Here is a 14,663-nt window from a genome sequence, read left to right as displayed (position 1 = left end):
TCGCAATTCGGTATGCAAATGATTTAATTAGATTTTCACATTTTTCATTAAAAAAAAACAATAAATACCACAGTTTGATGAATGGACTTTAAATGCAAATGCGGTTTGTGCTGTATTAATGAAAGAAGAGACAATTATTTACAAAATACATTTATATTTATATTTCTTATCTGTTATTTAATATTTTTTTTATCCCTATAAGACTCACTTGCTACACATACTGGCATGCTTTAGTCTCTTAAAACGGGGGATTTTCCTACTGTTCATTTCATAAATGTCATGTCCTATATCCGTCTTAATGGTGGCAGTTTCCTTTTATATGAGACAGATAACAGATCTCTCTGATTTAGGGCTTTTGGGACACTGTCCTGCCTCTATTCGGCTACAAAGGAGTTCATTCTAGAAGGTTCGCAGTGACCTCATACTGCTGATCTGAAAAAGAGAGTATTCATTCTCCCACGGGAGTCACAAAGGAGGAGATTGAAAGAGATGCAGACACAGATGAGAGGAAGGAGAGAAGATGGAGGGCTTGTCATATTTTGGACTAGATGGGGGGGAATGTAGATATTAAGCAAATGCCCTTAAGGGTTTTTTAGGGAAATACCGGCCATGAACGTGTGTGTGTATCAAAAAGACAGTCTGGCATATTTTCATAATATGTACAGTATGCCATGTAATAAACTTAATCTATTCAAATGCCGCTGCATCAGCCACTTCCAATTACAGCATGCTTGTATTATGCACCAACATCTTTGGCATTATTGCATTTTTATTAAACTCTATTATAAATTCTGTTAATTTATTAGATATTAAATGATGTTTGGGTGAGCCACCTGTCACTGTACATTCTAAATTATGTTTATGTTGCTTAGAAACACAAAACAGCATTCATTAGGCTAATGAACTGTATTACCAAGGATTGCTGTAGTGAATACTTTAAATTTAATTGCATTAAAATAAATATTATTATAATTGGATTCATTTTTAATAATTTAATAAAATAAAATTTTTTGCATCTATTATGATAAAATAATAATTGTTATATGATTTTTTTTTTTACATAATAATTCTAGCATCTTCTACATATTTGAACCATTTCTAACAGGGACTGTATGATTTTGAGATCCATCTTGCATTTTCGCATTCATTACAATGCAGAAATGACACATTTAAGATGCCCTTTAATGGTTTTAGATGTTATTAGTGATGCTATTAAGCATCAGCACATCGACCACAATATCATAGAGAGAGCAACCACTTAAAAACCGCCTAACAATTATGATAAGTTCTTAGGCCTACTTCAATGTTAAATTTCGCAAGAACACGTACCACTCTTCTTCTTTAAAAAATTAAAAAATATAGGTATTCTGTGTACTTTTGTCTTCTTTCCATTCATGTGTGTGTCCAATGTATGTGTTTGCACATTTGCTAAATTTTATAGTTCCCCACATTGGCATCAATTTCCATAAAAAGATCTCCTCTCTTTTCACCTTTTAACTTGATTTTTTGCTGATGGATAAGCATCACACACAGGCCGGGTGTCATTTTGATCTATTAATCAGGGTGTGTTAAGAGATCCGCCCTTTTTATCCCAGAGCTGGAGGATGAGAGGAGGGACGGGGATAAAAGGATAGAGAAAGAGCTATGGTTCTGTTTGGGTCACATGATCAGATGTTGTGGCGATAGCAGCTGGCCCCTTCGATCTTAACACACACTCGCTCCTTGCCCTGGCACACATCTTGCTCTCACTGCATCTCTAGTGTGTGTGTGTGTGTGTGTGTGGGTGTGTGAGGGTGTGTGAGTGTGACAGCTGTCTGCTGCAGGACATTGTCTCACTGTGACTTACCATGTCACTCTGCTGTTGCTTTTTTTACAGGGATTATGGATCCAAACGCAAGTCAGGTAAGACAGATTTTTATTTACCTCCCATGTGATTGTTAAACCTGTTGCCGGCTTTAAGTACTAACTCAAGCCCGCTCACTAACTCTGCATGCCCTCTCTGTGTTTGCGGCATTGAATGACTTGCTGTTTTGCGCTCAGCTCAGGGTTTCAGCTGAGTTTCTTTAGAGAATTGCACATGACTCAGAGGTTTTTAGAGCTCTGGGAGTGTCAGCTGTAAAAGGTTTGGGAATAACTGGCTGGACTTTGGAGGAAAGCCACATGAAAGTATGTGCATTTGTACTTCACGCTTCAAGCCAAGTCGTCCGGCTGAAGGCACAGAAAAAATATGGAACCACCTTGTTGGCATATTTTATTTTATTTTATTTTTCAGGCTGTTATTATAATGTTGAGGCACAGAGACTTGATTTATGGCAAGGATTAGACCAAGTTTCCTTTGCATAGCATGCTAGGGTGTGTGTTTTGTGAGTGAACAGCCGTTCTGCAGTTGGGACTTACTCAGAGATGCACACACACACACACACACACACACACACACACACTGTTGAACACTAATGTAATTTGGATTGGAGTGAGCATTGGAGTTCTTGTCATCTCTCCCACACACATCCCTTAGGAATATTTTCTGTTTTTGATCTGTTTGCTTTCCACTTGTAAACACACATTCATTTGCTCCGACAATTTTTGAAAATGTAGTAACATTTGGATTTAGTTTTTGGTTCCAAATATGCAATATAGATGTAATCAGAAGTTTGAGTGATGTATTAAATAATTCCAGATGTTCTATTTCCTGTTTGCATTTATTTATAACTTTATTTTCAACAAAATATTTAAAAAAGTTATTTTAAGGTGCAACCCTCAATCCTGTGGTTTTTACTAAATAAACCTGCCAGCATGGTTGCCAGAAGAATTCTGTAATCTAAAAATACAGTAAAAATGTAACGGAGGAACCTGTACATTTGACATTTTAATTGTTATTTAATTTTCAAAAATGAATGAACAAATAAACAAACCAGTAGATCCGACAGATTTCTTTCTGCTAAATTAGCATAACCACTCTGATCCTTTAATCTATACTGACAACCAGCATAATAAACAGAAAGTTTGCTTTTCAACAAGCTGAAGTGAATACGAATATGCACAGTGTCATGCACAAATAAAAAACAACATCATAGTAACACACATGGCATTAAAATATTTACTATAAACATTTATTTAACAACATATAGTGTAACATGTGCGAACAAACTAAGAAGAACTATTTATTTAAATGAAAACACAAATGTAAAGTGTCACACAGGGAATTATGGGAATGCCAATTTTTTATTATTATTTTTTTTTTTATAAAAACCTTTTAATAATTTGACGACTTGTTTTTTTTCTATCTCCAACAACTTTACATTCGACAGCATTTCACTGTAAAATTACATTAAATGTCACACTAGCTCTATTACAGTTTTTCACTGTAAGGAACCAGTTAACAGGTTTTTACTGTAGCATTTTTGCAGTCGTTTACTATTAAAATCACAGTGAAGAAAGTATCGTCATAGGCTCTGTGTTGCATCACTAAAACAAATGTTTTGTGCCATGGAAGCTAGTACTCATGTGATTGTGATGTTAAGAGCTGAATGTGTTTAGAAGATGAAACACACATGTACAGTCACATGCATGCAGAGTCATTTCTAGTGATTTTTTTGGGGGCAGAATGCAGCTTTCTGGTCTTATACTGTAGTTATTTCAGTACATTTGTGATGAGGCAAAGTGGTAGACAGACAGGTTTAGTTTTATAGATGATGTTGGACCAGAGTGTAAACAGGGACATCATTAAGGTTTGTGAATTTGTGTTAAGCTCATGCTGTCAGGTCAAATATGCAGTAAGATGTGTCACTAAGTATAATTTTGGGGATTTCCATTGACTTCTGTTGTTTTTATAAAGTTTAGGTTTAATGTTATCGGTTCTGTCCAATATCGTTACACTTAATGTCCACACAAACCTTTTTCTTTTCAAGATTTTGATTCAAACATTTATTAAATATATTCTTGTGTATTTTGATTTAGGTTTTATTATCCCTAAGGGAACATTGGATCTGTTTGTTGTAGGCACAACCTGATCCAGACAAACATGCATTAGTGAATGTTATTTTTTTTAGACCAGTAAATAGTTATTCTTAAGAAACAGACAATTGTTTTCCAGTATTTATTAGGTCTGCAGTGTCTATACAAATATTTGTCTGTCCATTCATCATCTGTTTGTCTGTTTGTTCATTCACATTTATTCGCTCTCACAACGTTTGAAAATTGCTAACATTTGGGTTATAATTTGACCAGCAGCTGAGGTCAATTCCAGCTGTTGTCCCCCCCCTCCACCTCTCATTTGACAATAAATCAGGTGGAACCACTTATCATTAGTGTTTTGGATCACTGGAATCATCATCATCCTCTGTTCCATTCTGTTTTTAAGATGACCACTGGATGTGCATCTGTCAGACATCAGTAATCATCTATGTTAGCTAAAAGTGAATAACATCCTGAAGATGTTATCCTAATTACTCAAATATGTATTTTGCAAGATTGGAAATTTGTAATTTATTTTTATGTTTAAAGATCTGAGGTTTCACTTTGTCCCCATCTTTCTGTCAGTCTGAACGTTTGGCTCTATGGTTTCCGTCCTAATTAATTATCTCTGAGGGTTTAGCAAGTGGAAACTGCAGCTGGGAAGTGTCATTCTCAAAAAAACAAACTTGTTCCAGGCGTGGGCTTCGTAGCTCCCCTGGCAGTCCCATCCACCAGAGCTTCCACGATGTTATGAGAAATGTCTTTTTAAAATGGTTTTGAAATCGATGATTTGCATGACAATGTGAAAAAAAAAACATTGTGTTTTCATTACAGATGGGCGTCACTTCCTGTGTCAACAATGACTGATTATAAAAAAACATTATTTCTTAAAAGTTTTTTTTACATCAATTGTAATCCAGTGATATATTTATTTTTTACTGTATATTTATATTATAAATATAAATATTCTTCTGCCACAAAAAAAAAAAAAAAAAGGTAATTGAAACTATTTATCTTACAATTCTGAGTTTACATCTCGCAATTCTGACTTTTTTTTCTTTCTCAGAATTTGCCTGGTATAAACTCACAATTGCGATTTATAAAGTGAGGATCGTGGCATATAAACTCGCAGTTGCAAAGTTACATTGCGACTTACAAAGTACAATTCTGAGGGGAAAAAAATGTCTGTTTTCTTACAATTGCAATTTATATCATCTGAAGAAGAGTTTATAACTTGCAATTGAGTATTTGATTAAAAAATATTGATAAAGTCAGAAATGCGAGTTTATATATAAGTCAGAACTACGAGTTTACAGTATATCACGCAGTTCTGAGAAAAAATGTCAGAATTGCGAGATGTAAACTCACAATTGTGAGAAAAAAAGTTGCAATTACCTTTTTATTCAGTGGCAGAAACTGGCTTCGATAACAATCTGATGCATTAGTGGAGGGGGTTTTACTTTTCAGTGCCACTTTCAATGACTTTGTGGTTTCTGGTTACATCGTTACACCAGTAGGTGGCAAATAGTAACTGTTTTTGAGCAAACTATTCATTCAAACAATTTGTTTAAAACACTAGGCTCGTTTCCATTACAGATTTGCGCAAAGCTTTGGCGATATTTTATAAATGTTGATAAAAAAGTATTGCGAAATTGCGTTTCCATTAACCAATGTTATGCGACTAAACGTAACCTTTTGCCTCTCGCGATAAGTCATGGCAACAGATTTTGGTGGGATTTTGACGGATTTTGGCTATTTTATTCAAAGGAGGCGTATGCCACAATCAGCTTCAGTGGCCGTATCAGAGCCACACTGCACCACAGACGTGTGCAGTGTAAATTGTCTAAGCATTAATGGTAGGGAAAACCCCTTATACTGGAGAGCGGCCACGTATGAAGTGTTTCTTGAAGGTTATAGTACACTGAAGAATAATCATATGAGTTTTTACATACGCCATGTGACCTGTAAATGCAAAAAAAAACGTTTCCATTGCAGTTTTGCGAATTATTCCTTTTTCGTATATTGCCTGAAAATCCACCTCGTGCACGAGTAACAATTTTTTTGCGATATATGGGTGTTTTTGCGAAATTGACGTGTTTCTATTAGGCGTATTTTCAATTCGCAATTTCTATTTGCGCAATTTTAAGAGTAATGGAAATGTGCCTACTGATGCATTCATGAGCGAAACAAGTGACTGTGTTTATGAGTGAGTCATTGAATCATTCACTCAATTGATTTGTTTAAAGACACTGATTCATTCATGAGCAAAACCATTGCTGGAGCAAAAACAAACAAGTAACTGGCAATATTATTTGTAAGTTACTCAATAATAACTTGTTGTTATTAAAGTGCTGTGTAAAATCAATATCACACTCGCAATTGTGTTGTATTTAGGAGTGCCTGCGTGGCTGTGATTCGGCCAAAGGCATGAAACTGCTCATACTCAGTAACAACAGTACATATGTTCATGTTTTATTGCTTAAATAATATTTATCAATGTCTTTTGTTATACATAATCATTTGCATATAGTCGGATCTGTATTCACAATATAGCATGGGCTCTCATAATGTACCTCATTGATTAAGTAGTGACAAACTGCTAACAGCTTTATGAAAGGAAGTGCGAGTACAGCATACCTTCTCCTTGCAATGGAAATAGGGCCAGTATAATCAAACTGAAATTATGTGTATCATGAGACAAACTTTGATATTGCCATAGAGACTCACAAACTAAAGAAGAGTTTCCTTGTAGGCTTAGGTAAACAGTTTAGAGAAAAAGGTCACAAGTAGACTTTCATAGCTTTGTGGTGGCAGGAAGACAGGGGTCTTGTTTCCCTCTGAGGTGGCCCTTAACAGTATATGATTACAATATAATCACTCACACAGAGCATAATTCAATAGCATTATGCTATAGCTGTGGGACTTTACACAAATAAACGGCAAAGCCCTGTCGCAACCCTTTATGTATCAGTTTTAAAACCTCCAGTTGATGGGCCTGTTCGACTTCCTGGGGTGTTACGCATTCCGGGGGGAAGGGTCCATGGGTCCTCATATGGCTTGTTAACTGAGGTTACAGAGTATTTGTCATATAAAAAGAGAATATATAGTGTGTATTATTACACACAGATGCTACAGCCCTGACTGAACCCTTTATGTATCAGTTTTAGAACCTCCAGTTGATGTTTTAAATGGCTCTGATAGTCATAATGGTTTATTTCTACCTTGAGAGAGTTTCCTTGTAGGCTTAGGTAAACAGTTTAGAGAAAAAGGTCACAAGTAGACTTTCATAGCTTTGTGGTGGCAGGAAGACAGGGGTCTTGTTTCCCTCTGAGGTGGCCCTTAACAGTATATGATTACAATATAATCACTCACACAGAGCATAATTCAATAGCATTATGCTATAGCTGTGGGACTTTACACAAATAAACGGCAAAGCCCTGACTGAACCCTTTATGTATCAGTTTTAGAACCTCCAGTTGATGTTTTAAATGGCTCTGATAGTCATAATGGTTTATTTCTACCTTGAACCATTCTTTGCATGGAATTTTGGGTAATTTCTGTAGTTAATGCACAATCTGCCCATAACAGACCCATTAAAGTAAGTTATTTTGTCTTCATTACACTTTACTAAAAACTTGATGCTTGGGATTTTGCTGATGCTTTGATTCTTCATATTGGACTTCAGTGATGGTTTACGTTGGTGTTTTTAGATTTTTTTTAATTTGATTGTTGATGTTTTTGGCTCATGCTTTTTTACTTTTAACCGGTTTTCAGTTATACTTTTTGTAAGATTTTGTTTATAACTTTCACTAGAATTTTGACGATGTTCTTCAATTTTAGTCAATTTTAATAGATTTTTGTAAATACTTTAAACGTTTTGTTGATGTTCTTTGCATTCCATTGGATTTTAGTGATGCTTCTTATGAATTTTTCCCCCACGTAGGACACATTGTGATTCTCATAGGTTTTTGATTTTTGTAGGAAGTCAATTATGCTTCTCATTGATTTTTTTTCTTTTCATTTCATTAATGCTTTTTTTTTTTGTAAAATGTCAATGATATTTTTTGTTGATGATGCTTTTCAGTACTTTTGTTTACCTTGTCAATAATAAAGGCTGTTGTAATACAGCAAGCAAGAGTTACATAACTCTAAGACCCTTAAGACCTCAAGTTTGGGTTGTTAGTCACGCTTCCTCAGGGAGACCATCTTGACAAGCAGATGGGTTTGAGACACTTAAGCCCCAAATAGGGATCAGTTTTGCCTGGTTCTGTCCTCTCAGAACTGCTCTTATGTCAGCCTGAAGAAATAAACCATCTGTTCAGAAGTTCAGAGCCCTAAGGATTAGGTAAAGTGCGCCAAAACAGTCTGATCTGTCCTTCACAATAGTGGAAATTTATATGTGACCTGCACCATAATTTTAAATCATTTTGGCCAAGAGTTTAATGTTGTTTCAAACCGTTTTTAAATCCATTGTTAAAAAATTGCAATTTAAATGGTTATCATCATACAAAAAAATCGCTGCATCTTTTGTCCAAAGCATCTTATAGTCTGTTAATCCAATCCCCCTCGAGGTTAGCCTGGTGTTAAGTATCTTAAAGACTTTTTACAGATCATACCTTGGTGGATTTGAACTTGCAACCTTTGGGGTCCTGAGCTTTAACCACTAGACCAACAATGCACCTGGATGTTTTTACAGACACTCCTCTCAGATTGTTCAGATGTCTTCCTGTCTACCCTGGCGAGGAAAGGACACGCTTTACTTGCAGTTCTCCTCATTCTGCTCCTCGTATGAGACTCAGATGTGGAGAGGGGAAAAACGGAGGGGGGGGGTTGTGGGGTTCTGCTGGAATGGGGTCAGTCAGACGTGGCAGAGTGGGTTCAGTGTGACGTCGGACTAGCTAATCTTGTTTACACAAGACTCAGGGCTCTGTGGAGGAGTGGAGGGGCCATACGGAGAGAGAGAGGCGTGCGGAACAGATGGGAGTTTCAGGGGAGGAGGGATAGTTTTAGTTTGAGAGGAATTGCCGTATGTATGTGGGAAGGGGGGGGGGGGGTTGTGGGGTTCTGCTGGAATGGGGTCAGTCAGACGTGGCAGAGTGGGTTCAGTGTGACGTCGGACTAGCTAATCTTGTTTACACAAGACTCAGGGCTCTGTGGAGGAGTGGAGGGGCCATACGGAGAGAGAGAGGCGTGCGGAACAGATGGGAGTTTCAGGGGAGGAGGGATAGTTTTAGTTTGAGAGGAATTGCCGTATGTATGTGTGGTGTATGTTTGCTGTTCCATTGAAAGGAATGGGCTTAAATAGGTCAGTGTGGTTTTATGGTTAAAAAGTCCTTTTTAATGGCGTTTAATGAATGCAGTTTGACTGATTAGAGATGTTAGCTACTGGAAAATGACAGGATGTTTAGTTCCAATTTGTTCTAAGCATGTTTGGCTATTTGATGAAGTTGATGAATGTAATTATTGTAAAAATAATAGTTTTATTGCTGTGAAAACTATAAATAATAGAAAAGCTGCATTTCTTAGTGTATGGGTCAAAGATGAAAAGGGGTATTCAAGCACCAAAAAGTTTAAAAGGTTTAATACAGCTTTATTTTTTTTTTCATACATTAGAATGTGCCCTGTTTATTATATATTTTTTTCTGAGTAAAATATAATGACTATTATACATTTTTATCATGATTTATATAAAAATGTAATTCAGTGTAACAATAGTTTGTATATAAAACATACATACTATACAGGCATATCTTGAACAAGAACCATTAGATGACATTAAAAGGATCACAGTGCAGCCCCCAAATACTAATTTATAATAATATAAAATATTTACTGCTCTTTGCTCCTGTTCTTCAAATCTAGGTTTTAGGCATTTGTCAGCAAAAAGATTTTAGTCATTTAAATATAGTAAAATTTAGTATGATCACTTGTTCTTTTATATATTTTAATAAGTACAGGTCAGAATAAGTGTTGTTTCATTTTTGCATAAATATATCTATAATGCTGAATGAGGATGGAAGGTTATTTCACCCATATTTTGACATTTTATTTTCACAAAAGTTGAACAAATTAAAGTAAACACTTACTTGCACTTAATGTTTTCTATGCATGTAAAACAATGTTTTTTATTTAATTTGAGACAGACACCAAAATGGGTCTGCTTTGACTCGTGTATAAAATAAAATAAAATAAATATTTACATGAAGATATATATATATATAAATGTATTTATTTATTTTTATTATTTTTTTATACCCTAATAAAAAGGACAAAAGCACATACAATTTCTAACAATTAAACTGAAATTAAAATGGAAAACTTAAAAATGAAAACTAATTCAGAATATGAATAAAAACTACAATAAATAGTTCTAAAATAATACTGGTCTGTGTCTAGAACCAGGCTAAAACAATGAAATCTGTACATAAAAGGCAAAATAATAATGGAAATTTAATTTCAGTTTTTTCAACCCCTGGGCGTAATCTTTTTTTAAAAGTACCACATAGATACAAAAATAGATGCATGTTGCTTAGCATGTGTTTCTGTCTCATGTGACCTCTCTGCCAAAACACAGTCAGCGTAAGGTTTGATTTTCATTTGTTGATGTTTTCTTGATTTTGTGGTCTACTTGCTGAGCTTTCATAGCCAACAACTGGATCAGTTCATAATATTCAAATCAGCATAGCTGTCTTTTTCATAGTGACCATAATATCTCCAGTGTGCCCATGCCAAGAGCTGTCTAAAACCAAACAGATAAAAGGGTCGCTCTCTTTTTTTAAAGATGTCCATAATGCACAAGTCCTATCTAAGAGTGTCGATAACAAATAGGTGTTGTGTTTTTCTTCAGATATGTCTATGGTTATTTCTCAGAAAGAAACACATATATGTTTCCTGTAATGGAGGTAGGTCGACTCTTTGGGGTCAGGAAAGAGGCGTAAATTACAGTGAGAGAAACCAAAACAGACGTTCACTCGGTTCTAACACCGCTGACCTGAGCTTAATCACTAGTGTGTGTGAGTGTGTGTGAGTCTGTGTGTGTGTGAGCAATGCCGTGTGTGTCTATTTATCATGGGTGGGAGTGTGAGAGATTGAGTATATGTTCATAACAGTGAGTGTTTTAGCGTTTCTGTGTGAAGGAAGGGTCAGAGAGGTGGAAAGTTAATATCTGTCAGATGTGAGGAGCTTCGCTAAAGGGATGGATCTGTGCACGGGGGTGTGGAGCATTAGTAAAGGATTTGACCTCCAAGGCATTTGAGTCAGTTTAATTCAAACCCCATGAAGTTTTTGTAGGGAAGTACAGTTGACCTCAAGATCAACCCTGAGCTGGAAAGTGCAGGTTCATCAGAAGTTTGACACCCACAAAAACAATTCATGATATACCAATTTCAATACCAAAGCTATATTCAATAGCATCTAAAAGACTATTAAAACAACTCTTATATTTAATTATTAGGGTTAATACAAGTATAAAAAATGTTCAATGGCAGTAGACATATGTTCTACCTTGCTTCAAGTTTTTCCAAGTAATTGTTTGAAGCGAACAGTCAGAAATAAAGTGCATGAGTGATTTGTGCATGAATAGTTAAAAAAAAAATCTCATTAATACTGTTGTTTAATTAATAATACAAATATGAGTATTTTTGTACCATCTGTTTGCATTTGACTGTTCAGACATTGCACAAGTACTGAAATGAGTTCAACAAATGCTGTAGAAATGTACATTTATTTATTATACATTTTTAATTGTATTATTTTTTTTATGTCATCTTGGTATCAAAGTACTGGTACTTCTGACATCCCTACTTACCAAATTATATTTGTTTTGATAGTTTTGCTAATTTTTTTCATTTTCTCCAATAAAATTAATATGTAATGCTAATGTTTATTGATGCTAATTTAGCATAGAATTTTAAACTTAGATCTGAAATGGTTGTAGTTATTAATTCTCCTTTGAAGTCAAAAAGGGCTGTTAATATCACCATGGCATTAGCGAGTACCTACATCTTGAATTCTGCCGTTGCTGAGTGTGTTCATTGTTTACAGAGGTTATATTACACCTCATTTTTTGGTGGCATGCGTGCCTTTGTGGGGAGTCCATTGAAGCGTTGAAAAGAAATAAGTTATAGAAGCAAAGTAATTGTTCCTGTCAGCCGAGACGTCTCCCCGGTGCCTTCTCATATTTTTACCGATAGTGACGTGTGACATTTAATTTCCTGATGGAGATTGGTGTGTGTGTGTGTGTGATAAAAGAGAAGATATTAGGAAACTCTGCTGTGACCTCACACCCTTAAACTCAGACATACTTGCTTTAAAAGCAATAGATTTGTCAGAGCAGACACACACACGCACATTTTTTTTCAACAGCATGTGATGCTTTATGGGTATTGTAACCAGATGGCGCCTTGCTTAATAACTCTTCAGTTGTTCACTGAACTATTTGCCATTTATCTGGTATGGGGTATTTGGCAAATCCAGTTATACTGGTGAGATGTGTTACACAGCGGAATAAAAAATAAAAAAAAGCCTGAAAAAAATATATTTTTTTGGAAAAAATATTTAGCATAAAGTCAATAAAGCCTGTTTGTAAGAAAAAAATTTAAGTGACATAATACTATGCACTAAATTTTATTTATACAGTTTTTAATAAAAAAATAAAAAATCTTATTGACAGAATAATATTGATTGCTGAGTTACAGTGATGAGCTTAGCATTTGTTTATTTGTTACAAAATTTGCATTAATGTGAACAAATGCCAAGCTCATCACTATATAGGGATGGACAATATGACCTAAAATCTAAATCTCGATTAATTAAACATTTTTTGATTACATTTAATGAACGATTCTTTTATTTTATTTATGTATGTATGTATTTATTATTTTTGGCCTCATAGTTTATTAAAGGTTTGTAGTGGAAATATACTCAGCTATTAACGGTGGGATATTTTTTCTAATGAAAGAGTGCATTTCTTATCTTTGTGATTTTAAAATAATTTAAGGAAACTAACTCTTGATGGTTATTTGTTGAATATTTTGAACAATTGAAATCAAAGCACACATTGCTTGAAATGAAGACGTCTTATAAACAAGTCACATTTAAGTTTTATTGTAAAAAGCAAGTTTCCTATAAAAAAAAAAGAGAAAATAACGTGCATCGTTTGCAAACAAAATACATTTTAAATATTGTCAATATTGTGCTGTCAATATTTTAAAATTAAAAACAGTATAAATAAAATTTAGTGCAACACTATTATGAAGTCACTTAAATATTTAAATAGATTTAAAAAATAGATTTTTTTTAAAGATATATATAAAATTAAAAAATATATAGAAATTCACATCTCTAAATTATATTATGGCCCTAAATGGGCTTCATTTTCTATAATGTATATAATTTCTATTTGCATTAAATTATTTAAAGTTTGCTATCATCAGCAAACTTTACAGGAATAACGCTAATCTCAAAACTAATGCTAATGGCCTGTGCACAAATCACAGATTTGAAGGAAGTGAGCTGTACTGCAGTGCGTATAAATTGTTACTTTTGGCTGGATTTCGCTGCTTTGAAGACAACATGCAATGCTGGCTGTTGTGTCTTTTTCCACTCTCTTCTGACTAACATTTATTCTCCTTTTTTCCTCTGTTTTTTCCCTCTCCTCTCTTTTCCGCTGCCCTCAGTTTGGATGTATGGCCTTCAGGACAGTCCAACCAAATCTGAGGCCTCAGGTAGATATGCTGTATATGTGTGCATGCACTGTCTCTTTTCCTTTTGCGAGTCTTCAATGTGGTCATTTTCTCATTTTTACAAGAACGGTTCCTAAAACAGCTCTTACCCACGGTCCAAAATTAACACTCATCAAGTGCCAAGTATGAGTCAAAACTGACTTTGGCGAAGACATGAAAAGCCATTAATCACCATTTGGCTGGTAACTCTATTAGGAAATGCAACATAATACACGACTTTAATCGCGATATAACTGTGAGTCTGATGTAAGCAATCCAGAATTTAACTTTTGAAATTAATAATGGTAAATATGACTAATTTACTAATTGACTATGACTAATTTAGGACAAGTCCATGCAATAGGCTGCAAGTGTTGTGTATATGGGCATGACTATGGGAATTTAACTGGCTAAAGAGGCATAAAATATTCTCCTAAGAGATTTACATAAGGATGTAAAACTCTTTTTTTAACTGAACAGTTATTTTTAAGAGCAAGATCTCATAGGTCTGCAGGTTTACTTGTGGCTTATAAAGTTGATCCTGGAAGACGAAATATTTAGGTGTTGTAAGGCCAGCAGTGAAGAGGAAGACATTCAGTGTGAAAACGGAGGATGTAAAACATGACATGAGAGATTGTGGTCTCTCCTCAGTGCTCTCCTGGGAAGTCTTACGGACGACGGCCTCCAAATAAACATTTCAGAAAAGAATGCGCTCTGTTTTCGGAAATAAATGCTGACGCTCACAGAACTATAGCCCATGTGGAGCGTGTTTTCACCATGATCGTCGCACGCACCCTACATAATTGGTCAATTTACTGCAAAATAAAGAAAACAGACTGATTATATAACTCATTTGCTTGTGCACATGCTTTCTAAAAACATTTCATAATCCGGCTTAAGAAAGGTGGTTTCTAACTTGTCCCAGCTGGTCATTAGCTAGTCAAATCAGTTTTTTGTGGCTGGTCGACCTTCCATGTTCCATCTAAT

At 35.0% G+C, this 14,663-nt stretch overlaps 1 protein-coding gene across 1 annotated transcript in view; it reads left to right on the top strand.

The window, feature by feature from the left end:
- The first annotated feature begins 1,869 nt into the window (after nucleotides 1-1,869).
- sh3pxd2aa (SH3 and PX domains 2Aa) overlaps nucleotides 1,870-14,663 on the top strand; it is a 43,043-nt gene continuing 30,249 nt past the window's right edge. Inside the window, exons 1-2 of the mRNA XM_016251998.1 lie at nucleotides 1,870-1,902; nucleotides 13,632-13,679. Of these exons, the coding sequence (XP_016107484.1) occupies nucleotides 13,637-13,679 (43 nt within the window). The 5' untranslated portion in view covers nucleotides 1,870-1,902; nucleotides 13,632-13,636. The remainder of the gene's footprint in view (nucleotides 1,903-13,631; nucleotides 13,680-14,663) is intronic.

The sequence above is a fragment of the Sinocyclocheilus grahami genome, unplaced genomic scaffold (assembly GCF_001515645.1).
Source record: "Sinocyclocheilus grahami isolate Dianchi unplaced genomic scaffold, SAMN03320097.WGS_v1.1 scaffold1081.1, whole genome shotgun sequence".
Classification (NCBI taxonomy): domain Eukaryota; kingdom Metazoa; phylum Chordata; class Actinopteri; order Cypriniformes; family Cyprinidae; genus Sinocyclocheilus; species Sinocyclocheilus grahami.
This window is presented reverse-complemented; position numbering and strand designations above follow the sequence as displayed.